The 25,161-nt window shown below is 43.9% G+C and overlaps 1 protein-coding gene and 1 long non-coding RNA gene across 6 annotated transcripts; one reads left to right on the top strand and one right to left on the bottom strand.

Moving 5' to 3' along the window:
- The first annotated feature begins 1,546 nt into the window (after nucleotides 1–1,546).
- PYCR1 (pyrroline-5-carboxylate reductase 1) lies at nucleotides 1,547–13,055 on the top strand. Of its 4 annotated transcripts, none has more exons than XR_014522050.1 (9): nucleotides 1,547–4,373; nucleotides 4,736–4,835; nucleotides 6,293–6,363; nucleotides 7,065–7,244; nucleotides 8,455–8,676; nucleotides 9,941–10,033; nucleotides 10,469–10,632; nucleotides 10,721–12,301; nucleotides 12,516–13,055. XR_014522050.1 is itself a non-coding variant. In XM_083487035.1 (8 exons), the coding sequence occupies exons 2-8, from the start codon at nucleotides 4,769–4,771 to the stop codon at nucleotides 10,863–10,865; spliced, it is 942 nt and encodes a 313-aa protein (XP_083343161.1). In that variant the 5' UTR covers nucleotides 4,384–4,625; nucleotides 4,736–4,768; the 3' UTR covers nucleotides 10,866–11,810. The 4 variants fall into 4 exon arrangements, 1 of the variants encoding a protein (XP_083343161.1); XR_014522051.1 differs by having other exon boundaries at nucleotides 10,721–12,317; nucleotides 12,530–13,055; XR_014522052.1 differs by lacking the exon at nucleotides 1,547–4,373 and having other exon boundaries at nucleotides 4,383–4,835; nucleotides 10,721–12,317; nucleotides 12,530–13,055.
- Nucleotides 12,573–25,115, bottom strand: LOC310699364. Of its 2 annotated transcripts, none has more exons than XR_014522054.1 (2): nucleotides 24,749–25,115; nucleotides 12,573–22,038 (listed from the first exon to the last, which is right to left on the bottom strand). It is a non-coding gene; the product is annotated as an uncharacterized lncRNA (long non-coding RNA). The 2 variants fall into 2 exon arrangements; XR_014522055.1 differs by having other exon boundaries at nucleotides 25,039–25,084.
- Between the last annotated feature and the right edge of the window lie 46 nt (nucleotides 25,116–25,161).

Raw genomic sequence — 25,161 nt, 5'->3', positions numbered from 1 at the left:
TTCAAGAAGAGGAGCTAATAGGAGGAGTTTTTTGGCACAATGGACAGAAAGGCCCTGCAGTCCAATATCTGTCTGTCTGTCTCTCCCCTACAGACTGATGAAATGGTTGCTGATGACTATTGAGCTTGTTGAAGCTGGTCTTTAAGCAGAGTAGGTGGAAGAGACACTCCTGAGGGGATAGCAACTAATGACAGTTGAGGGAGAAGCCAGATTATCTTGGATTGTTGGTTTGTCTGTCATTAGTAGGAGCTAATAACACGAAAGAGTTTCCCTAGTGCTCTTATCTACTATATACTTTGGGGAATTGTTCACTATGCATTGCACACCTTTTAAAACGTCGTAACCAATTTTTGTATGATGGTTCCTGAGATCAAGGAGCAGGTGGTTTTGTTTGTTTGTTTTATTATTTATTAAAGAACAGTTTAATTGAACAAAATAAAATAAAAAGGAAAAGGAAAGGTATGCTATATAGTTATGAAAGTTAATAATTGCAAGGAGCAAGTTGTCATCTATGTTTGGATAGCATTTTGAATCCAGCCTTTCAAAACTGCACTGATAATAACCAAATCTTGCATTTTGCAGAGCAAGGAACGGGATTTGTCTGTATTTATATACAATTAAATGTAATTTTCAATAAAGATGGCAGACTAAACCTTTCAAAACTGAAATGATTTCTTAGATTCTTAGAATTCCCAAGCAACACCTGGTATGTGACGGCTAATGTAAAATAAAATAAATCCTGAAATACCATCCCTGGAATTTCTCGCCTGCATATAACAGAGGAAAGGAATCCAGAGCAGTATGACAAGAGATTTGTGTTCATGCATTTAGTTCACAATAAATATCTCCATTGATGTATGTATTTGTACCTACAATTTTAACTATAGTCAGTCATGAGCAGAGTAAAACTGATTTCACGAAACGCCTAAAATAATTATTTATTGCTTCAAATCATTGCCTAAGTTTGGAAGTAGTGTGCTCTGGGGGACTGGAAGACTGGATGAGCAGCACAAAGCATGAACACGTGTGACTTTCACAGCTGAGAGCTGCCCCATTTAAAAGGTCTCATCAACCTTAATGCATGGAACTGCATTAGAAGATACTGACATTCAGCTCAGAAGATTCCAGGAGATTAAATGAGGAGAAGCACTGATGGAATTTGAGGCATGTGAACACATGGAGAGCTGAGTCTCAAACTGGCACTACTCAACTGGTAAATCCAATGAAAGGTACAGAGGGTTTCTTTGGAGGCGGTATTGCCTTCACTGCATAACTCCAAATATCTACAATTGCCAAGCTCTTTAAGCTCCCAGACCTGAACCACAAATGGAATCTATTTTCAATCTCAGGGTTGGTTTTTTTTTAGGCAACACAAAAAGCTGGCCAATTAAAAAACAAACCCCAGCTTCTTTGGATAGGCCATTCCATTCATATTGTTGCACGTCACCCCAGCCTCTGAGCAGTATGAGATTCCTGGGGTTCCAGGCACTTACCCAGGGTTTGTATTTCCTTTTGGAAATGAGGCACAGCGGAGACTGTAGTGTCTTTAGGATACATGGTTTATTTGTACATGTATACAACCTGAGTCTACGATGGACGGATTCATAGCATTAACACCCTCAAAGTGTATTGTTTCTCCCATAGCCACAGCAGTGATCTGGCATGGCTCTTTCTCTCTGCTTGCTGTTTTGCTGCTAGGCCATATTACTGCAAACACAACTCTAAACTCTTGCTTTGTCCTTCTAACAAACTGTGAGCTGGGGGAGTTGGGGAGGGGCCCCACCCATTTACCATCTCACACAGAGCCGCTTTCCTTTGCTTCCCTTTATGACCCATCACTCAGGCTATCACATCAACACAGGAAGCTAGCCTGACTTAAATTTTAACACTTGCAGGATCCAAGGGTTAGAAGGATCTTACATACAGCCTACTTCCTTCACCAACAAACCCACACAAATACATTTGTTTATGAGAAATTAATTCCTTAGTTCCTGCCATTAACGACAATTTTGATATCATGCAAAATAAGAGCTAGGCCTGGCGAATGATTGAAGGAATTAGCCGAAGCAAATAACATTTCTCACAGCACTTGTGAATGAAAGCAATGGGATTGTAATGTTTATTTAAAACATTTATACCTCATCATTCAGTTTGCCAGGATAGCTTCTAATAGCACAAGACACAGTATTAGGACATCTATTTTTAAAACAAGCAAAATAGAATGCAACTAGGGGATTTACAATCACATTAAATGCTTGACGCAATGTTTCAGTCACCTGTGAAACTATTTAGCTCTATCTCTGTTTTAGCCCAATATAAAGAGTAGGCTTTTCATTTGTTTGTATATGTAATAGTTTTGACAACTACAGCTTCTGACAGCTCTGCAGCAATATGACGGGATGTATCTGTCAACTTCTGTGTTCTACGAGAACTATGTATATTTAACATAGCAACCACAATATTGCGTATGTCACTGTGCTCCATACATTGGTAACTGCATGACTGGACTACTGTAATGCACTGCATGTGGGGCTAGTCTTGTGTTTGGTTCAGAAGCTGCAGCTAGTGCCAAGTTCAGCTGCTAAGGTGCTTAATGGAACACCCACTTTTACACATATTACAGTGGTGTTGAAAGATCTGCAATGACTGCCTATTCGTTATCAATACAAGAAATGAACAAAGTACAAAACGAGCCGCTTGCCCCTTTGGTATTACATGTTATAGTATCAGAGTTGGAAGGGTCATCTGGTCCACCCACCGCAATGTCATGCAACACAGCCCTATCTCCAGTTACTTTTTGACATTTTGTGCTTTCCTCTGTGTATGTGTGCATGTGTGTGTTGTGTGTATACTAAAGCACGTATGCAAACCAAACAGAAAAATAAGGAAAGGTTAAAAAAAAAATCGCTTGGGATTTCTATGTCAAATGCGGTAAAGATTTGCTCCAGTTTGGCTTTTCTGTGCGGTTGTGCATTAGATGAAGGACATACACAAGACATTTTGCTGCCTGAAGCAAAAGAGAACCCGTCCCCCACTCCTCATTCCAAGCACAAAAAATGACTTGACTAGGAACAGATATTACTTCAACACTGTCCTTCAGGACACCTGAAAGCATGGGGGGCAAGGGAGAGAGGGGCAAGCGCACCACCCTCCAAGGAGCTTGCACCCTCTCCCCATTGCTGGACACCTGTTATTAATCTAGTTATTTTTCTTCAGGGATCTTAACATGTGGGACAAAACTCACTCACCTAAAATGTACTGTGCCCCTTCTGTCCCCTCACCCAATGGTTGTCCTATGGTAGGACCTACATGATTCCTTCAGGATTATACAGGATAAAGCAACACTACAGTACTGTTTTTCAAATGCTGCATGGAACCAACCAGTTATAGACCTGCTTCCAGCTGGTTGTGGAAAAGCAGTGCATTGGTAGTTCTAAAGGGCTCTAGTGTGGAAGGACCAAGTAGCTTACTGATTTCAGGGCACCTCTGAGCATATACGAAGTGAACTTCACTAAATAATCATTGCTGAATAATTACAGTTAGAAAGCAAAGTTTCTAACTCGAATAATCTGATCTCTAAATAATTTTCAGTGCAGACACTTGTTTTAGAAATCGCGAACTCATCATACCCTCCAACATTTCTCCAATGGAAATAGGGACGTCCCATTCCCTAATGATAATTTTACTATTTATACCTCGCACATCTTACTGTGTTGCCCCAGCCACTCTGGGCAGTTTCCAGCATATATAAAAACATAATAAAACATTAAACATTTTAAAAAAGCTTCCCTATACAGGACTGCCTTCAGACGGCTCGGGGGTTGGATAACTCCCAACATTTCTCCAATGAAAATAGGGACATCCTAAGGAAAAGTAGGACTTTCTGGGATCAAATCAGAAACCGCGACGGCTTCTCTAAATCAGGGACGCCCCTAGAAAATAGGGACACTTGGAGGGTCTGCGAATACTGCACTTGAAAGATGCAACTATATTATCACACATCGTCGTTTAATCTGCTCCTCCAAGACTACGATTCCCAGGGGTCAGCGAGGCCTCAAGTTGTACGTATTGCTTGCCATCGGAAACGCCCAGATGGGCCGCAGCAGCCATTACCTGCTGCCCAAAACCAAGCCGTGGAATAGGTCTCTCACGGCTTCCGTTAAAACATCGAATGATGCAACCGCAAACAAAGGTTGCTCCAATAGGCAGCTGGTGACCCGCCTCCTCAGCATTTGATTGAACGGGATGCCAGCGACGCCGCACCCCCTTCCCTCGGATTGGACGAGGTGTTATCGCTCTGTTCCCTTTGCCACGCGACGCCGCGTCCGCTCTTTTTTTTCCTCCCACCCGAGGGGCCACGTGGGCGCTATCAGGTTTGTGCTCTGGGGAGCAGGTTGAGCCCAAGCAGAGGCAGGGGATGGGGCGAGGGCTGCGAGTAACGCGGAACGGATCAAACCGAGACTTGGAGCGGGCGGAAGGAGGGGAAAGAGGCTTGGCGAGACAAAGGGGGGAAAGTGGGAAGCGAAGTGGAGCCGAAGGGAAGGAACGAATTGGCTGAACTGAGTTGTGAAGGGCGAGTGATATAGAAGAGAAATCGCCTGGCATTTTTGTATATCTGATATACGGTGAGCCCCACCTGGTCTGGCCAAGTCCCCTGAATCAGCGCAGGATCTGAAGACAGTCGGGTCGCTGGCAGGGAAACTTCTAATTTGTCGCGTTCTTATTCACTCCCAAGAATCCATTAGGTCACCTCCAGGCAACTGACACCATGAGTGTGGGATTCATCGGCGCGGGGCAGCTTGCCTTCTCCCTGGCTAGGGGTTTCACCGCAGCAGGTAGGCAGGCCCCAGTGCTTCCTGAAACAAGATGTAATATGAAATAAACAGTCAAAACTGCTGTCTGCATGGGATTCTTGGTATCAGAGTTCCTTATTTATATAACTTTATAGTTCTGATTTTAAAAAATGGAAATGATGTTACATCTCCAATATGCATATTTCTCCTTCTGTCAGATGGCACAACCCTTATCTGGAGTGAGGTGTTGCCTTCAAGAGAAGTGTCTGGCCTGGGTGTGGGGTGTGTGCTTTTATTTATTATTTGGTTTGTTTATTAACTCTCTATAACACCCGTCATCCAGTGATCACAAGGTGGTTTACAATATAAAAACACAAACTAATAGTATAGTAACTAACAACAACAACAATAACAACCCCCTTTCCACAGTTTAAAGGGCCATGGATTTTTTAATTAAACAAAGTCCTGGGAGAAGAGGAATATTTTTGCTTCACACCTAAACTTATGTAATGAAGGTAGCAGGTGAGTCTCCCTGGGGAGAGCAGTCAACAAGCAGGGAGCCACCACAGAAAAGACCCACTCTCGTGTTGCTGGATCTCTCATGAAGAAAGCACCCGAAGGAGGGCCTCAGATGATGATTGCAGGGTTCTGGGTCAGTTCATATAGGGAGAGGTGGTCCTTGAGGTATTGCAGTCCTGAGCTGTTTAAGGCTTTATAGGCCAAAACAAGCACATTGAATTGGGCCTGAAAACTAATTGGCAGCCAGTGCAGTCGGGCCAGCGTTGGCATTATGTGCTCAGACCTTTTTGTATTTGTTAGTACACACCCAACTTTAATCTTATGCTTTGTTTTTGGAATGGTAAGTTAATTAATGAAATTCTGCCCATAATGGTGTTCCTGATAAATATCAGCCTCTCTGGAATAACCTGTTCTGCACTAAAGGATGTGCATTGTTTAAAAAATGCTAGCTGCTTAGAAACGAGTGGGTGGTGTGTACTGTCAGTTTTCCTTGCATTTATTCCTTTCATTTTAAATGTCCAGGTTGCAGCAACCATTGCCTGCAATCAAAACCTACAATGGGGATTCTCAAAGGCCTCCAAAGGATTAACATGGAGAAGAAAAATTCTGTCTCCTTTTGCCAAGTGTCATTAGGAATGAAGTAATAAGACTGGTTACCCAAAAAAAAGGCCAACTATGCAAAAGTAGGCTTGGTTTGTCTCACAGATCTGGGAAGCATAAAGGTCTTAAGGGTGGTGATTCTATGTGCAAATTATCTAGGCATTTACCTATTGGTATGCCACCTTCTAGAAATATATGTATCAATTCTTTAGGTGGGGGGAGGATATAAGACCCCACAACTAACGGTTGCATAACGTGAAGGGTAATGCTGTTCATACTAACAGTCTTAATGGAAGGGATATGCTGAAGAGGGAGAAAATGCTCAATAGCTGTTGGCAGAAGACTGTGTTAAAGCTAAAATTGACCATTCTTCTTTCTAGGAGTTTTGGCTGCTCACAAGATAACAGCAAGTTCGCCAGACACTGATCTCCCTACTGTATCAGGGTTGAGGGTAAGTGTCAGGAACTAAAAAATCTAATATTTCTTAACCCCACACCCTGTCTTCTCTGCATGAGGCCACCCAAGCTTTTAAAATCAATACCAGCACTTTAAGCTGCTATGCCCATGCATTTAATAGTATTGGTGTGATTTGTTCTGATTGTCACACAGCAACCAAAATTCTGCCGGATACATTTTTTGCTGACTGCAGATTCTGAACTCTTCACATAGAGAACATTGCAGCTCTTGGTCTTGATGTAATTAGGCATAAGTAACTGAGGCCGTGTCCATTTATCCAGGCATGGCTGCAGTAGGTGAGCCAAATGAAGCTGATACAATGTACTGGACACTAATGTTGCCTGAGTATTTAAGGATAAAGCGAAGTACAGGAGCATCTCCTAATTGTGTACCTGATCTTCTGTGGGGAGTGCAACCCCATCTAGGAGAGGCTATTTAGGACACTTCATCCATATTGGCAGAAAAACCCAAGCAGTAGTGCAGTTTAGTCTCTGCCTCCCACATTCACTGTCTCTTTGATATGTAAAGGACAAAGTCCTGTGACCTTGATGGTGACTGACAGAGTGTGTGTTTAGTTCATTCAGTTTCTGAAATTTTCAGTAAACTAGATCCTGCCAAATTCTAGGCTGACCCCGCATGTCTAAATCCTGTTGTTATTCTTGTTACACTTCACCTGTTCCAACTCCTATATTCCAGAAAATGGGTGTGAATTTCACTCTAAGCAACAAAGAGACGGTTAAAAACAGTGACGTCCTGTTTCTGGCAGTGAAACCTCCCATAATTCCATTCATCCTGGATGAGATTGGCTCAGATATAGAGGATCGGCACATTGTGGTCTCATGCGCTGCTGGGGTCACGATCAGCTCTATTGAAAAGGTAAGAGACTCACAGCCCTTCCTTTCTGGCAAGTCTTTTCAGGTGAGGCTGAGTGTAGAAACAGGGTAGCCTCTGGACTCTTTTCTGAAGACCAGACTAGAAACTGATGGTGACAATCCTGTGACTTTCTCCGGTCAACAGGGGTGAGGATCAACTTGTGCTTTACTTTCTTACAGCCCCTCTGCCAGAGCACTTTCCTGCTAGCCAGAGTCACTCCTTAGTAGGGAGCTTAGCTGAATTATTATTTAGTCATGATTTAAAAAGCAAAGTTTAACTGCCCTTTATTGAAGAATTCCGGGTGGTGTATAGAAATGTGAATAAACCTATTCCATACACCATAGGTGTTACCAAACTAAGTTGTGCTCAGACTAGACCCACTGAAATTAATCAACATAAGTTTAAAAGTCCATATCAGTGGATCTACTCTGAGCAGTGCCAGTGGGAGGGGGTAGGGGAAGGGGACCATTTGGTCTGGGACCTCAAGCTGAAAGGGGGCTTTAAATTTAGACACCTGCTAATTTTTTTGGCGTCCGTTAAGTTTTGCAACTTGTTTTTATGTTCATTGGTTCAAATTATGACACAATTTCTCAGGTTAGAACGACAAATTTAAGCAAATGGGAGATGTGATTTGGTAAAAGACATGCAACTTTTTTGTTAACTGATACAGATTTTGTCATATGCTTAACATCAGCATTGAGATTGCATGAAAGTGAGATTTTTTAAAATCTTCCACTCTTCTTTTTTTTCTTTTGCTGCCTTATTTTGTTATCACGTGTCATCATTATTCCTGTGGCTGCGTTTATTATGGCTGAGGGGCTTCAAAAGCTGGAAGTGTTCCAGGCCTCCCCAGGCTTCTTAGAGAGCCTGACTCTGTGTATCATTGCTTGTATCCCCATATGAATACAATAATAAAAACCACCAGTGAATATAAAGCAAACCACAGAATAAAAAAGCAGACTAAAACACCTCCATTGTACTATTGGCTGCAGAGGTTTCTTTCCCGGACAAACTCAGTTGCAGAGCACTTCATTGCCACATCACAGACACATTCTTCATTTTTCACAGGATGGTGTCAGTGATGTATAGCCTCTCGATGTGATCTAGAACCCTGAAAATAGTTATCTCTGCCCTTTGCTAGAAGAGCTCATTTTGAATGCAATTTGTATGTTTAATATACTCACTTGTCTCTCCTATTTCTCTTTATCTCAAGAAACTTTCTGCCTTCTGTCCCACCCCGAAAGTGATCAGGTGCATGACCAACACACCTGTGATTGTAAGAGAAGGAGCTACTGTCTACGCTACGGGGACCCATGCTGACGTAGAGGATGGAAAGCTCTTGGAACAACTGATGGCTAGTGTGGGCTTCTGCACTGAAGTGGAAGAAGACTTGATAGATGCTGTCACTGGACTCAGTGGCAGTGGACCTGCTTATGTAAGCACCATCTCTTCCCTGTATGAAGCAAAAAGAACTTAGTAGGCAAGGGGGAATTTTAAGTGCAGAAATGATGCTTGTGGTATCCTTACATTTTCACAGAAGGCAGATCAGCCTGCAGTACTTTTCTTTATTAGGTATATGGGTGGCACTGTGGTTTACATCACAGAGCCTCTTGGGCTTGCCAATCATAAGGTCAGCAGTTCGAATCCGCGTGACGGGGTGAGCTCCCATTGCTCTGTCCCAGCTCCTGCCAAGGTAGCAGTTCAAAAGCATACAAGCGTTAGTAGATAAATAGGTACTACTGCGGTGGGAAGGTAAATGTTTCCATGTGGTCTGGCTTCCGTCATGATGTCCCGTTGTGCCAGAAGCGACCACGTGGACTGGAAAAGCTGTCTGCAGACAAATGCCGGCTCCCTCGGCTTGAAAGCGGAGATGAGTGCCACACCCCATAGTCAATTTTGACTGGACTTAACTGTCCAGGGGTGCTTTATCTTTTTTTGATTAGGCATTTATAGCAGCATGTTGAATCTCTAGAACATCATCTGAGCCATGGACTTTTCAGTTGCTTAATGGATTTGAAGATAAACCAAGACCAAGAATCAGTTAACATTTGGGGGTGCCTGGTGGATAAATAGTCTCAATAGTCATAGGCACAGTTTGGATGGGAGCTGCCTCCAAAATAAACTTGTTTATGCAGAGGGGACTTTCAGGAATATGAGGTTTGCTTTCCTTAGAGTGTCTATCCTGGCTTCTTCCTTTTTTCTGGCAGAGGAAAGATAGCACTTAAAAAACAATCTGTGTTTGTGGGTGGACAAACTTTTGGCCACTTTGGGGGTCACACTACGGTGGTAGGTGGGTGGTTGTGGACCAGATCAGATGTTCTCACACACATGCTCAGTTTATATGAGGAGGATGTCCCTCCCTGTGGCTTCCTCCTCATAGAATTTGTACTCCGTCTGCCAATCTTCCTATCAGCTGCTGGGGGAGCACAGTTGTTGTATTAGAGCAGCATAGGGTAGGATATCCCTGCACACCTTTCTTCCCAAGCAAATCACATTCCACAGCCAGTCAGGCAGTGGGGGATTTGGCAGTAGAGGGGCAGCTTGGACACCTAAGGCAGGCAGCACTCCAGGCCTCTGAGGGTAGCATGCAGCCTGTGGATTGTCTACCTGTAAGCTAGACGATAATGTCTGTCTCTTCGCCCTATCCCCTTGTTGCATTTCATGTCTTTATTTTCTTGTGATAACTTTTGTCCTCCTAGGCATTCACAGCCCTGGATGCCCTGGCAGATGGAGGCGTGAAGATGGGCCTTCCTCGCAGGCTAGCCGTCCGGCTGGGAGCTCAAGCTTTGCTGGTCAGTATTTCACCTTGTTTGCTGCTTCTTCAAGCTATGTCCACTCTGCCTTTTCAATATTTGATTGAGAACATCTCCCAGCGCTTCTATTCCATTTACCTCAAAAAGCAGTATTTATGAAAGCACCCTGCACCATGTTGCTTTCTTCTCTTCTTGTTGCAATTGCAAGAAGGAAACAAAGACACTCTGGGAAAGGCCCAGCAGATGTCTGTGATGGTGTTGGCTTCAGTCCTGCGCAATGCAGGTCAGGCTTTTTGGCAATCTTTTCAGAATTTTCCAGTTTTGAGGCAGGTGTTGCAATTCTTCTGGTTTGTGTACTTGTGCATAGTTTTTGAAATCGCCTTGAGTGTTTCCATAGAGAGGCTGTGTGTGTGTGTGTGTGTGTGTAGCTGCCGCTTCTGATGAGCTTTTCGACTGATATTCTCAATACTGCAGGGAGCTGCCAAGATGCTGTTGGATTCAGAGCAGCACCCCGGACAGCTGAAGGACAATGTTTGCTCACCTGGGGGTGCTACCATCTACGCCCTGCACTTCTTGGAGAGTGGTGGCTTCCGTTCACTCCTCATCAATGCTGTGGAGGCATCCTGCATCAGGACAAGGTACATGCCGGCATGGAGTCTTAAGAGCTGCCCTGCCTTAGCTGAGCCTCCTGAGCAGCTCACAAGCTTTTCCCTCTTGCCCCAACAGGGAACTACAATGCTTGGCTGACCAGGAGAAGGTCTCCCCGGCCGCTGTTAAGAAGACCTTAATGGATAAAGTGAAACTGGAGTCTTCCTCTGCCAACAAGGTCAGCTTATTCAGCAAAAAGAATCCTGGCAGCAAGAAGCAATGAGGAGGCCTGGGCCTTGCCCAGCCAACACTTTCCTTTCCCTTTCAGGGGAAGCAGTAGCTTAAGCCATTTTTTTGTGGTGGGGCCTAGCCTGGTTTCGCGGCTGCAGGAGAACGGGGTTTTAGCTTCCAGATGTGATTAATTAAAGAGTAGCAGGGACCAGCATTTCTGGGGGCTGAGCAGGAGGCAGACTTGTCACCAGCACCACTTTCCATTGGGTAGGTGACTGTGTGTACTTCTGACCTTGAGGGATTTTGCTCCTGTAGTTGTGATTACGGTGTTTTGTTATTTACATCCTCCTCCCTTCCTCCGGGGCACACCCTTCCTGTTAATCCTTTCATCAACTTTGTGACCAGTGCTATTTTTCTAGAAAAAGAGGTTCCAGGACTCACCATGAACACCTCCCTCATTCTTTTAGAATGGCAATGGTGCCTACCTGAGAGGTGCCGGAACTGAGTTTCAGAGAGTTTTGGCTGAAAAAAAGCCTTGCTTGTGAGGTACATTGCCCTGAGAGACAATGGCTGGCCCAAAGTAACCTGGGGAGCACGATGTCTAAGTAGAGATTTTAACCTGGTCTCTCCCAGTCTTTGTCTGTCTTCTGTGGCTGTATCAGGCTGGTAGACATTCACTGGTATGGGCACACTTCTTATTTAATAGGCCAGGGACTTGACCCCAGGCAGGCCCTTCAAGTCCTGGCAGTTGTTGTGTATCCCATTCTCATGAAATAGTGGCTGCTGTACAGTCTGCAAGGCACTCTGGACTTCGGGCTATAGCGGCCTTTTTTTTTTTTTTTTTTACTCCTCACTGCAAACTGGATTGCCACTGTTCCCCACACACTGTTTATCTCACTTTGTATAGAGGACCCCAAATTTCCTTGGCAGTTCCACCTGGACAGCCCCTACCATGCTGCCCACAATAGTAGTAAAATAAAATCTCTCACAATTTTTCCGTTTCTGCCTCCTTCCACCTTCTCTTATTCTTGCTAGGACTTTTGCATTGGCTACATATTCCGTTCTCCTGTTACCAGCAGAAGTGGATGTCTACATAGATTAAAAGTCTGGTGTAGCTCAGCTACTAGAGAAACTTAGGAAACTGCCTTATGCCAGGCCAGACTCCTTGCCCATCTACCTCTGTATTATTTCCAACATTGACTGACAGCAACTCTCCAGGGCAGAGGAAGGGCTTTCACATTGTCCGCTACCCAGCCCTTTTTAACTGGACATGCCAGGGAATTCACCATGCTCCCCCTGGCTGTTGGGAGTTGTAATCCTGCAACATTTAGAGGTCCTCAGGTTCTCCATCCCTGCTCTAGCTCTATGAGTATGGTTTAGTAATGACAAGCTAGAATCAAACCATGGTTTCCAGATACGTCAGAACTAGCCTGCTGTCTCAACTACATTTGCTTGCTTTTTATCACCGCCCATTCCTTCAAAGGTGCTGTCTTCACATACAGTGGTACCTCTGGTTACATACGCTTCAGGTTACAGACTCCGCTAACCCAGAAATAGTACCTCGGGTTAAGAACTTTGCTTCAGGATGAGAACAGAAATTGTGCGGCAGCGGGAGGCCCCATTAGCTAAAGTTGTGCTTCAGGTTAAGAACAGTTTCAGGTTAAGAACGGACCTCCGGAACGAATTAAGTACTTAACCCGAGGTACCAGTGTATAGAGAAGAGGTTTTAAAAATGTATTTGGGGTTGTTTGTTGTTGTGTGTTTTTGTTTTTTGCTAATGACATTCGCTCTAGTAACAAACACTTAACCTCTGGGAAGCTTTATGTAGAATACCTCACGATCCTTTCAAAATATGCTGGTTGTTATTTGTAACTTGTTTACTTCAAGGTGCTCAGGAGCTAACTCCCCAGACATTCTGTATTCCTCCTCCTCCCCAGCTCCAACAGAAAGCCTTTGTCCTTCAAGGCTCTGCCCCGCCAGCCTCTTCATATGGTAATGATTGGAATAAAGAACTTGGTGGGTGGGTGAAAGAAATACAGTGGACCAGGGTCACGCTTGGAGATGTGATAAGACAGACACCTAAGGATACAGTATTATTTCCTAGATACTTGCTGGGTTTCCTGGTTCTTGCTTATTGGAAGGTGTGGAGATGGGGAGCATTATGTTCAGTCTCTCTAGGGGCGTATTCCACTCCCCACCCCCATTTTCCTCTGGAAAATAAACTCTGTGCTTCTCAGCCTGAGACTTGGTGTGTGGACTGTGTGTTTATTACCTGTGTTCCTTGCTCAGAGAGGCCAGAACATGATAACTTCTCTCAAGGATGGGTGTGTGTGTGTGGGTGTGGGTGTGGGTGTATGAATGATTTATTTATGAAAGTGGGGAGACATGGATGTTCCACTTAAAATGAAAAAATGGTCAGCCTGCCAAGACCACACATAACACAGAGCAATACCTCTGTCAACTTCTGATAATTTGAATGGGCAATAGATGCATCAAGATTGGTACACTTAATTATCTCTTTTAATGTGTGTGGATATAGATATGCTGTATACATACTTTTTCATTTCACCTGATGAAGATCTCTGTGTAACTGGTAACTTTTAAAAATACTTCCAATAGAGACTGCCTCCTCACTTACTGTATATTTTTTAAAGATACAAGTCTTTGGGGAAGTCTGAAGGCCTAACAAGGGACAGGATCCTGAATAAAACTTCGGAGTAGATCCATTCAAATAATGAACTGCAGTTACTTCAGTCCGTTGATTAACCTGCAACTGCTTTCTGATGGTGGAAATTGTTTTCTTAAAGGTGGAGGAATTATAATCTGTACAGTATTGCTTTTCGGTGGAACTTATTGAAAAACATTTACTCTTAACCAACTCTCTCTGCCTGTTGCTGATATTGCTGCTCCTGCGTGCGTCTGGCCCAGGGTTCCATATTTTCACCAGGACAACTGTGATCCTGCAGAACTGTTGCAACCATACACAGAAAAACATAAGAGATACATTTCTGTGTGCATAATTACTGTTTGTGTGCACAGTTATTGGTGCCAGAATCCCAAAAACTGCTGATGCTGAAACAACTCTGTATACTAATCTTAAGCAGGAAATGCTGAACTTTTTCCTGTCTGGGTTTAAACATGCTATACAAGATATTCCACCAGAGGGAGGGCTTACATAATTTTAAAGGTCCAGTACCTTATTGATAAATTGCTGTAATGCTGCGATTCTAAACACACTTAACTATGGCTCACTTCTGAGTGAGCATGCTAAAGATTGTGCTACATAAGCCTCAGTCCAATCCCTGAAGATATTGCAGGGTTTGTGGGTTTGTTTGTTTTCTTGCCAGGGTATGGTTTGCGAAGAGTTGTGTGCTCTTGTAAAAGCTGTATCTCCTAAACCTGTCATTTTTCTAAATAATTGAAAGTAACCATTTTTACATTCCTTCTGCCATGGATGGAGCCTCTGCTCCTGCAGTTGCTTCTTATTCTTATTCTTATTTGGAGTCATCAGTGCTTTTTTTCTTAAAAAAAATGTTTTGCCGTACTCTCATTTTCCTACTTCTATTGAAATACTGCCTCTCAGTGAGGCCAAACCTAGATTCACAAAATGTTTGGGGGTATGTGTACCCCTGCATCCCCCCAGAAAAAAGCACTGGGAGTCATTATGCATAAATGACATTTTGTTTTTTTCTTTGAATAATCAGTACTGGTAATACAAACAGAGGAATATGGTTGCTTAGGTTTGAACATACCATGCATCTGTTTTGTGTGTTTTTTTCCTGCCTGAAGCCATAGCTAATATAGTTTTCACCAGACCTATAACATTTGTTTTTGCATCTTGCTTTACTTTTATGGTTTTCATTTTGAAACCTGTGGGGCTTGCACCATCCTTGCACCACAAATGTCAGATTACTGTGTAACATGACCGGAATTCAGACATGGTTTGCTGATGTCAACAAGCACAGCAGACCTAGAAGCTTACAAAGAAGCTTCTTGCATAAAAGTTTGGAAAAAATAGCACAGAATGAGTTCTCTTCAGCCTTGCAGTAGGAGTAATGTATAATGCATGTGAGAGTAAGTGAGTGAATGATGGGGAGAGGATGAAAATCAGGGTAGGCTTTAGAGCAGGTGTTGCTTACCTGGTGTACGAAAGAATTTATGGTGCGCATGTGTGTAGAAAGAGTAGAGTATATTGTATATCTAATTTTAACAAAATGTATACACTGCTTAATTATGAAAAAACTTATAAGAGGTTTACAACAATATAAAATAAAACATTTAAAATTGTTGCAGAAAAGATATATTCAAAAGATTACAATCAGAAGTAGGTAAAAAGATGAAAACATTGCAACATTTTTGTGGATGCTTATTCAACAGAATTGTATACATTTGAAAGCAATAATAGAATCATAGAATAGTAGAGTTGGAAAGGACCCTGAGAATCATCTGGTCTAACTCCCTGCAGTGCAGGAAAATGCAGCTGTCCCATAAGGGGATTGAATCTGCAACCTTGACATTACCAGCACCATGCTCTAACCAGCCAAGCTATCCAGTATATGGAAAAGTGATATACAAATGAGTAAAGTGACTATATATGTGAAAAATATATTGTATGTAAGAAGGGGAGAGAATTTTGGTGGAGAGGTATATATGCAAAATGGCAGGGACAGAGAACCTGTGGACCTTCTGATGTTGGGTTACACCTTCCCATCATCCCTTCTCACTGTGCAGGTTGGGCGAGATGGAGTCCAACAACATCTAGAAGGCCATAGAATAAGAAAATTGTAGAGTTGGAAGGGTCCCCAAGGGACATCTAGTGCAACCCACAGCAATGCAGGAATCTCAGCATGTATATATTGAGCATTTCCTATACTTGCCTATGGGGTGGGTCAGTGTACAAGAGGACATGCTATATCTGACACCTTTGTCCTTTTGGGGGGCTGTTCTGTAGAGTTATCCATTTCCCCTCTCATTTTGCTCACGGATAAGCTAACACTTCTCCATCTGGGTAGGCAACCATTTTCTGTGATGGGAGTCTTTAAAGAGGCAAATAGAAGCATCATACTTTCCTCAGTTGTCAATGTTACTGAAGTGTGTCCTGTCAGAACTCCCAAGGTTCTGGATTGCTGTTTCGTTTTTTAAAATACCACACAGTTCAGTGAAAGCGCTTGGCAAGGTCTGTCCTGTACATAAAGGAAGCCACAGTTTTAAAGGCCTTCTAAGCACCTTCCCCATGCCTGTCGCATCTGCCCAACTCAATTTTAACTGGTGTTCAACTTTTCCTGGCGGAACTTTGCTATCTCCTCAGTCTTGGTATGTGCTACGTTTTTCGATTGCTTGTCTGTGGGAAATGGCTGCTCATTAGCAGTTCAACAGACAGATCACCAAACAGTTGTACCATCAGGTGAAACACGAGGTAAAAGTTACAACAGGATAAGAAGAGAGGATAAGATTTGAGACCCAAGTTTTTCTGCTCTATACCCCTATAAGGGAAAGGGGGAAGATGGTTTTATGTGAGCTTGTTCAAAGTTTCCCATTGATAATAATTTGTGCCTGATCTGCAGGGGAAGAATGGTCAGTGGTATTTAGGTACCCTGACACCACATCTGTAAAGGGGTGTGATGAATGTGTATAATAGAGTGATACCCCAACTTGTGAGTGCCTGGCCCTGGAAGGCAAACTTCTTAAGAAAACCATGCTTCTTAACCTCCTTATGATATGGTGTGTTGCTGAAGTTTGTATACTCAAAAGGATGTCCAGCTGCCACAAAGGGGAGAGAAATGGCTTTGTAGATTTTGCTCACTGCACTGAAGTTTCTGTCGCGGTTATGGTCTCCATTTCTGTGGCACGAGGCCTGGAGTGGGTAGTATTTGCACTAGGCCCACAGTGTGCAATCATAGTCTGAATCCAACCTTGAAAGTGAATGACCCATCCACCCAAGCATGAAGAATAACCCAAGCACCTACCTTTGGGATGAAGGAAGCCTCTGTTTGCTGCGGGACAAATACCATATTCGTCATGTACATTGGGCCACCTTGTCCCTTCTTCATAATGCCTAGCAGCTGCTGAGCAAAGGGCAGTAGTTCTTCCAGTTCAAGGGCAAAGTCCTCTTTTCCACCCAACTGTGGGTATGGCTGGAGGAGGAGCTACCCCACAAGGAACGCTGATCTGTACACATTGCCTTGAGGAGCAGTTTGTGCCCTGAAGCTGCAGATTTGCCGAGCGGCTCTTTTCTCTGAAGGCTACTGGTTGCATCCTCAGTAGTTGCAAGGGCTGAATATAGTTGGTCTCTCCATTTCACAGGATGTTGCTGTTGCAAGAGGCTTGCTCCCAAAGAAGAGTACTTTGAGGCAAGACATGGTTCTCCAAGATTCTTTCCGTTCTATTTTTCTATAAAAAGAGGTATCACCATGATGGCCTCCCTTGTTCTCTTACAATGGCAATAGCGCCCACCTGAGAGGTGCCAGAACTGAGTTCCGGAAAGTTCAGGCTGAAAAAAAGCCCTGTTCTTTCTCCACTTGCACACATGGAGCTGTTTCCCTAACCTATATGTTCCTTTTACAGTGGTACCTCGGGTTAATAACTTAATTTGTTCTGGAGGTCTGTTCTTAACCTGAAACTGTTCTTAACCTGAAGCACCACTTTAGCTAATGGGGCCTCCCGTTGCTGCCACACCGCCGGAGCACGATTTCTGTTCTCATCATGAAGCAAAGTTCTTAACCCGAGGTAATATTTCTGGGTTAGTGGAGTCTGTAACCTGAAGCGTATGTAACCCGAGGTACCACTGTATAGTCCTTGTAAATGGTGTGGGGAACCTGAGGCCCAGGGACTCAGTGCACTCAGTCAGGCCTATCTAGCCTTCAAATGCCTCCTGAGGCCACACGCCTCACTGACTCTTGCTTCACACCCTGAGTTTTTGCCTGGCTGGAATGTATCCTCTTACTTGTCTGGATGAAGGATAGGTGGCATAGCTGTCCACTTTTCCCTTTTTTAAGGGAAATTCCCTTATTTCGAATAGGATTCCTCACAAGAAAAGGGAAAAGTTGACTGCTGGAGAAAGTAGCCCACTATACAAAGTTGAAATGCGCATACGTCCTTCCAACCATATTTGCCTCTGGATCCGCCCAGCACTGGCATGTGGCCCTCAGAAGATTCAGAAGATAATTTGGCCCTCAGGCCGAAAAAGGTTCCCTGACTCGTTTGTATGTCATAATAAGCTTTGTAGGGGTAGAAACTTTCTTCATCTGGAACAGAAAGAACGCTAGAATGATGATGGATCAATCTAGAATTCTGTGGGTACTTTTCCACTTTGGCATTAGCTCTCATGCCTGCCTGTGGCATTAGCTTTCATGTCTGCTTGCTGCTATTAAACCATTTATGTATGGCTTCTCAGTTACTTCCACAAACACTCCATACGCTTGCTGGAACTTAGGTCAAGGTGACATGGCATGACACCCTATTCCATATTTACTTCTGAATGAGCACAAGTGGAATAGTTCTGGGAGGTGGGGAGAGGACTGTCACATACTTTCTTATGTCTGAATGGGGGCTGCTGATTTTGGACTATTGATATACATTGTTGCTGGTGGGTGATTATAATGGTCCATTGCAGAAACAACTAATGAATACCTGACAGCATGAGCACACTAGGGTTGTCCTAGGAATGTTTAATGGCTTAAGCATCTGTGGTTTTTAAAATCAGTTTATTACATTTTTAAATAATTTGCTTATAAACCTAACTGTACAGGTGTCTATATTATAACAATTCAATTCAATACATGCATGTAATACAACAAATGATTGTACAGTATAGGTGTGTTTTGAGATACTGGAGGAAGCATAACACAACTTATAATGTGGTTTAAAAGGGGGAGACGACGACCATCTTTTTCTTTCTCATTCCCTATTGTAAAGTACAGTGGTACCTTGGGTTAAGAACTTAATTCGTTCCGGAGGTCCGTTCTTAACCTGAAACTGTTCTCAACCTGAAGCATCACTTTAGCTAATGGGGCCTCCTGCTGCGCCACCGCTGCACGATTTCTGTTCTCATCCTGAAGCAAAGTTCTTAACCCGAGGTACAATTTCTGGGTTAGCGGAGTCTGTAACCTGAAGCGTCTGTAACCTGAGGTACCACTGTACACCAGAACCAGCAACGACTAAAATAATAATAATTTGTGAGTACTGTGTGCCCTTTACCATTTGCCCCATGGGTTAAGCAGCAATGGCTGCAATCCTCAGCACACTTTCAGGGCTGAACTAAATGGGATGAGAAATGTTGTGGCTCTTCCTGCCCTTCTGATATAATGATAACATTGTGAATGGAAAGAAGTTCCCATGCACTAGCCTCTCTGAACAGGGAATGCATGTAATAAACACACAATCCACACACCAAATCTCAGGTTGAGAATCACAGGATTTATTTTCCAGAGGACAGGAAGAAAATCTGTCTAGAGAGACTGAGCATATGCTTCCCATCTCCATGCATCTGAACAAGTAGGAAGTAGGAAACACAGCAAGTCTGTAGGAAAGAATATTGTGTCCTTGGGTGTCTTATCACAATCCAAGAAATATGACCATGCAATAAGGGGAAAGATTTTGAGAAGGCAATCTGTTGCCCCACCTGCTGAGGGAAAGATACTGGGACTTTCCTGACAGGTAAAGGGGGCTCTTATCCTTTCCCCTTCCTGCTTAACTCTCAGTGCCTGAAGGGTGTTTGGTTACTTCACACAAAAAAACAGTCAAAGGAAAAAGAAACACAGCCACATGTGTGATGTAGCCTTTAGCCTTAAGCTTAATTTGTCAAAGCGTAGGCTCAGGCTGTATACATTTTGTTGATTTTTTTTAAATCATTAAATTTAAATGACATTTTAAAAGTTTCAAATAATTTGTTTTTATTATTTTCATGAATAAATATAACCAGAACAATTTCTCTTCAATGTACATCAGAAGTGTGACATGTCAGAATGCAGTTTGTTGTTTAATATTACATCTATGGATTCTGTATGTTTAACAAGCACAAATACCAGTTTTACTCAGGTATAGGTGTACAGTGGTACCTCGGGTTACATACGCTTCAGGTTACAGACTCCGCTAATCCAGAAATAGTGCTTCAGGTTAAGAACTTTGCTTCAGGATGAGAACAGAAATCGTGCTCTGGCGGCGCGGCAGCAGCGGGAGGCCCCATTAGCTGAAGTGGTGCTTCAGGTTAAGAACAGTTTCAGGTTAATTACAGACCTCTGGAACGAATTAAGTACTTAACCTGAGGCACCACTGTATCTCCCCCCAAAAGATGATTGTTACTTTGGTGGTTGTAAACTTTGCACTCCTTTATCAACATTATGAGAGTTTTCAAAAGGGTTTTAAAACAAATAATCTATTTAAACGTTCACCCAACAATCCTGTTATTCCTAGGCCCTATACCCTTGCCTAGAAAGAAGGAAAGTGTGAAAAGTGAAAGGAAAGAGAAATAAAAAGGCAGAAGAGAATGACTTAGCTAACAATGGATTATATACCCAGAACTATCACTAGATAGAACCTGCATCAGCAGTAAGGCTGATTCATAATTTCAAAGATTGAATTGCCAGTACCAAATTACATTTCAAAGAGTTACAGAGCAACCGACAACCTAGACTGGAATTTCTTGAGTGCTTAATTTCACTTAAAGGCACTCCATTTCCACTCTTTATTTGCAATATCTTCAAACCCAAGCGTCTGGAGCAACAATTCAGCATCCAGAACGGGGAGACCCTGCACACAAATGGCTTTTCTTTTCGGCGCTAGCTGTTAAGAGTAATGTCTGATGTGGGTCAGAGCTTCTTTTGTACCATCTGCCCTTCAATCCTCCTCTTCCTGCTCCTCCTTTAATCTGGCCATCGGATCTCATCAGGCTTTTCAGTAGCACCATCATTTAACACATCTCCTGCTCCTCACAGGATGACAGACTCAGCACATTTAGGCAGACAACTTTATTGCTAAAACTCTGTGGGTGGGGAAAGGGAAGTGTCAGCAAGCTGCTGCATTGTGTCAAGCATTGTGTAAGGTGGTCTTTTCTTCAAGAATCAGGTTCAGCTTCCTCTCACTTTTGCATGAGATCTTGTATCAATAGAGTGTGCGTGTGAAACAAAAAGGGGGGGTGCCTTATCTCCTGTTGGAACTCCGGAGGGGAAAACGGATCTGGCTCAGGCTTTTCTCCATTGCTACAGTAGTTTATGCAGTGCCTCGTCTCTGGGCTTGGAGCATGCCGCAGCATTCCTGTCCCAGGCACCTAAGCAAGAAACAGCTGTGAGCGCTGCTTCCCTACATCAGCACTTTCAGTCCAGACCTCGCTGCTCCCTGCAATTTCCGCAGTTTTGAGAAAGTGTAGACACAGCAAAGACTGAACAGAAGCGTGGGGAGGGGGAGCATTCCTAAGGGAGGGGGGGACAGCATTGCAGAGTGGGCATTAGAAACATGGGCCGAGATTTGGGGCTGGCTGCGCAGGAAGGTGAAGAGAGGAAAGGAAGAAATGTGCTCAGTGTTCATCCTCCCCAGCTCCATCTTTCTCTTTCATGCAGTATGTAAAACAGTGCAATTAGATAACAATTACCAATTCAATTCCTACAGCAGGTGCCAATTGACACCTGCATCAGACAGTGGGTTTCTAGTATTTCCATACAGAAGCCAAAAGCCAGCAGAGCTTTTATTCCTGGAGCACACTTGCCCTGCTGCTTTTTCCGCATGTAGATAAACGGCGCATGCTGCTCGATGAGAAAACCGGTCCTAATCCAGCTCAGGCAATTCTGGAGAAATGATGTGCTTGCCAGGAGTCCTGCCCATGGCTGAGCATGTATCACTGGGTCTCTGTGTATTTTGGGATATGAGGGCTTGTCTTCAATCAGCTAGCTTCTGGGCAAGTGAACCAAAATGCCTTATGACAGTTCAGGCAAGCACCTGCAGGCTGAAAGGCCCCTGCTGCACAATCATCTTCTGGCTCTCAGCAAACTTTATATATCAGCAATAAATCTGGAGCCGGAGGGGTCTTTTAACAGGGGTTAGTTGCAGAGCAGCTGGGTGGATGATCTCTTCACTCATGAGGCAAGCACTGCTGGGCAAAATACAATGATGGGCAGAATTGGTTTGGAAAACTTTCCAGTAAGCAAGTCTCCCTGGCTTGAGAAAATCAATTGCAAAAGTGCTGGCTCAGGCACACTCCTTGTGGTAAAGTTGCGGAACAGGTACAGTACCAACTTCGAGCAAGAGAATAAGAAATGCCAGTCATCCTACAAGGTGTCTAGAAGGGCATTCTAAGCCTTACAGATCTGGATGGGTCAGCCACAGAATTGCTGTTTTGGAAACTTAAATACTAAAGAACCCTTTGGCAAAAAGAATCCCCCACTGGACAGCTTTTCAAACAGCAACTCTGTCTCCTCACTTTTTTATCCCTATGCCAGCCAGTCTGCACATCACCAATTTATATATGGAGCAGTGACCAGTATACTTTTTTTAGAAGCAAGGCTTAATGAGAGCCAAGGCTGAGACCCACAGTCTACCTGGCTCTATCCTGGAACATGCAGAATATTGGAGAGCAGTGCCTCTAAAAATATGCCAAATTGCTCTCCCTCACTGCTGAATAATCACAGCATCTTAAGGGCAGGGAGTAATACTTTCATGTTTCTCTTTCTGAATAAATTAACAAAGGTTCATAGACTGGTTATACCAAATCTATCTAGGCAAGGGGGATGTCAGTGTTTTCTTCAGTTAAAAATATATTTGTGTGCTGAAGATGCATTTTTAAAAAAAACATCAATTCAATGTGCCTGCCTGATGCAGCCTTCCCTCAGAATCTGACCATTTCCATGCCAGTAAGGGAAATGGAAGGCAAAAATGTAAATATTGCTGATTGAACAAGAATATCTAACTTGTTGCTAATATCAGCTGAAGGACTTGACAGTGGTCAACGCAACACCATTTATAAAAGGGATCCAGAGAGGAGCTGAGAAAGTACAGTTTGGTTAACATAACATCTGTTCTTGGAAAACTAATGGAAAACATCATTAAAGAATGTCCAAGCATGAAGAACAAGCCTCGATGAAATGGAACCAGTATGGCTTCTGTAAAGGTAAGCCCTTTCACTAAACCTTTAGAGTGTTTTATTTTTGAGAGTCAACAACCATAAAATAGGGGTCATTCAGTTGACATGTGGAAAGTCCCACAGCAAAGACTCCTGAGTAAGCTTAGAAGTCATGGAATAAGAGGACGGGTCATTTTATGGATCAGTTAGTGCTTAAGGAACAGGAAGCTGAGAGTAGAATAAAAGGGCGGTTCTCCCAGTGGAGGAATATGGGAAATGAGTCTCCCGGGAAGTGGTATGGGACCCTTGCTTTATAGCTTGTTCATAAACAACCAGGAGTTAGGGGTGAGAGCAATGAGGTTGCCAGGTTTGCTGATGATAGCAAACTGTTCATGGGGTTTAAAATAAAAGGATTTGCAATGAGTTAAAAAGGGATCGTTCCAAATAGAGAAGATTGGGCATTAAAATGCCAAATGCAGTTCAATGTAAGCAAGTATAAATGATGCACATTGGCTTCATGGAAATGCTACCGGGGTCTAAACTGATGGTGACTGACAAAAGACCTTGGGGTTGTGGTAAATAGCTCAAAATGTTAACCCAGTGGGTAAAGGTAAAGGTAAAGGGCCCCCTGACCATTAGGTCCAGTCGTGACCGACTCTGGGATTGCGGCGCTCATCTTGCTTTATTGGCCAAGGGAGCCGGCGTACAGCTTCCGGGTCATGTGGCCAGCATGACTAAGCCGCTTCTGGCGAACCAGAGCAGTGCGCAGAAACGCTGTTTACCTTCCCGCCAGAGCGGTACCTATTTATCTACTTGCACTTTGACGTGCTTTCGAACGGCTAGGTTGGCAGGAGCAGGGACCGAGCAACGGGAGCTCACCCCGTCGCGGGGATTCGAACTGCGACCTTCTGATCGGCAAGCCCTAGGCTCTGTGGTTGCTATAACCCAGTGTGTAGCAGCTGTGAAAAAGGCAAGTTCCATGTTGAGGATAATAAGGAAAGAGGTTGAAATCCAACAACATAATAATAATTATTATATTATACTAATCTTTCATTTGGCCAAATTTGAAATGTGTACAGTTCTGGTTGCCTCACCTCAAGGGATATTGTAGAACTGGAAAGGTTCAGGAAAGGGCAACCAAAATGATCAACAGTCTTGAGCAACCCTCCTTTAAGGGAAAGGCTACCACAAATGGAGCTTTATGGTTGAGAAAACATGACATGATTTGTGCAAACCCATGTCTGCAGTGGAGAAAATGGACAGTGAGAGGTTTGTCTCCCACATTCAACTATAACTTGGGGCCATCCATTGAGGCTGAATGTTGGAAGATGCAGGATTGATAAAAGTACTTCACAAAGTGCATTTAAGTTGCTTCCACAAGATTCTAGTGATGGCCACCAACAGTGGCTGACTTTAAAAATGGTTTAGGCAAATTCATTGAGAATAGGGCTGCTAATGGCCACTAACCATGGTGGCCACATTCTAGCTCTACGGTTGGAGGCAGAATACCTCTGAATACCAGTTGCTGCGAATCAGAAATGGGGAGACTGCTATTGCACTAGGGTCTTGCTCGTGGGCCCTCTAGAGGCATCCAGTTGACCACTATATGAGGACAGGATGCTAGACTGGATGGGCCATTTGTCTGCTCCATCAGAGCTCCTCTTCCCTTAGGATCCGTGGTTAGCAAACTTTTAATCTGTGAACCGAGGCTAGGGTGTGCTCTCTGCCACACAAAGGCATGGATGCCTACACGACATGCATATGTTGCCCTGGGTTTCCCACACAGCTCTTCTGCTGCCCCCTCTCGAAAGTTTCTTCTCCAAGGGGGCAACAGAAGAAGGAAGCCATAAACGGGGGGCTGCCTGAGTTCCCGGTCCTTCACCCACCCCGCGGAAATCGCTCGTCTGTGAAAGCCCTTCCTGAAGCTGGATGTCGTCTAGCGGGCTCTTTATTAGACTCCAAGCCTCGGCCTTGATTTCATTCCTTTTGTTCAAATCCCAGAAGCCCAACGGGGCTCCCTCGGATTTGTCCCCAAATGGCTCAAGCAGCGGGGGCCTACCCACGAGACGGTGCCCCCCCAACCCACTCCCTGTAGGAGCTGCAGGCGCGACCCGCGCTTAAGGTGCTCAGCCTTGGCTCTGTCCTCGCCCGCCAGGCGAGCCACTTGTTTCCCCACCGGCTCCGCAGCCCCACTCCTGCCTTCCGGCTCCTCTTTATTTCCGCCGTCCACCTACCCGCCCCCCCCCCCGCTTGAATATAGCCGATATTCAGAACGTCTATCTTGAACCGTCGGAGGGGG

The sequence above is a fragment of the Podarcis liolepis genome (genome assembly GCF_965112155.1).
Source record: "Podarcis liolepis genome assembly, chromosome: 2".
NCBI lineage: Eukaryota > Metazoa > Chordata > Lepidosauria > Squamata > Lacertidae > Podarcis > Podarcis liolepis.
This window is presented reverse-complemented; position numbering and strand designations above follow the sequence as displayed.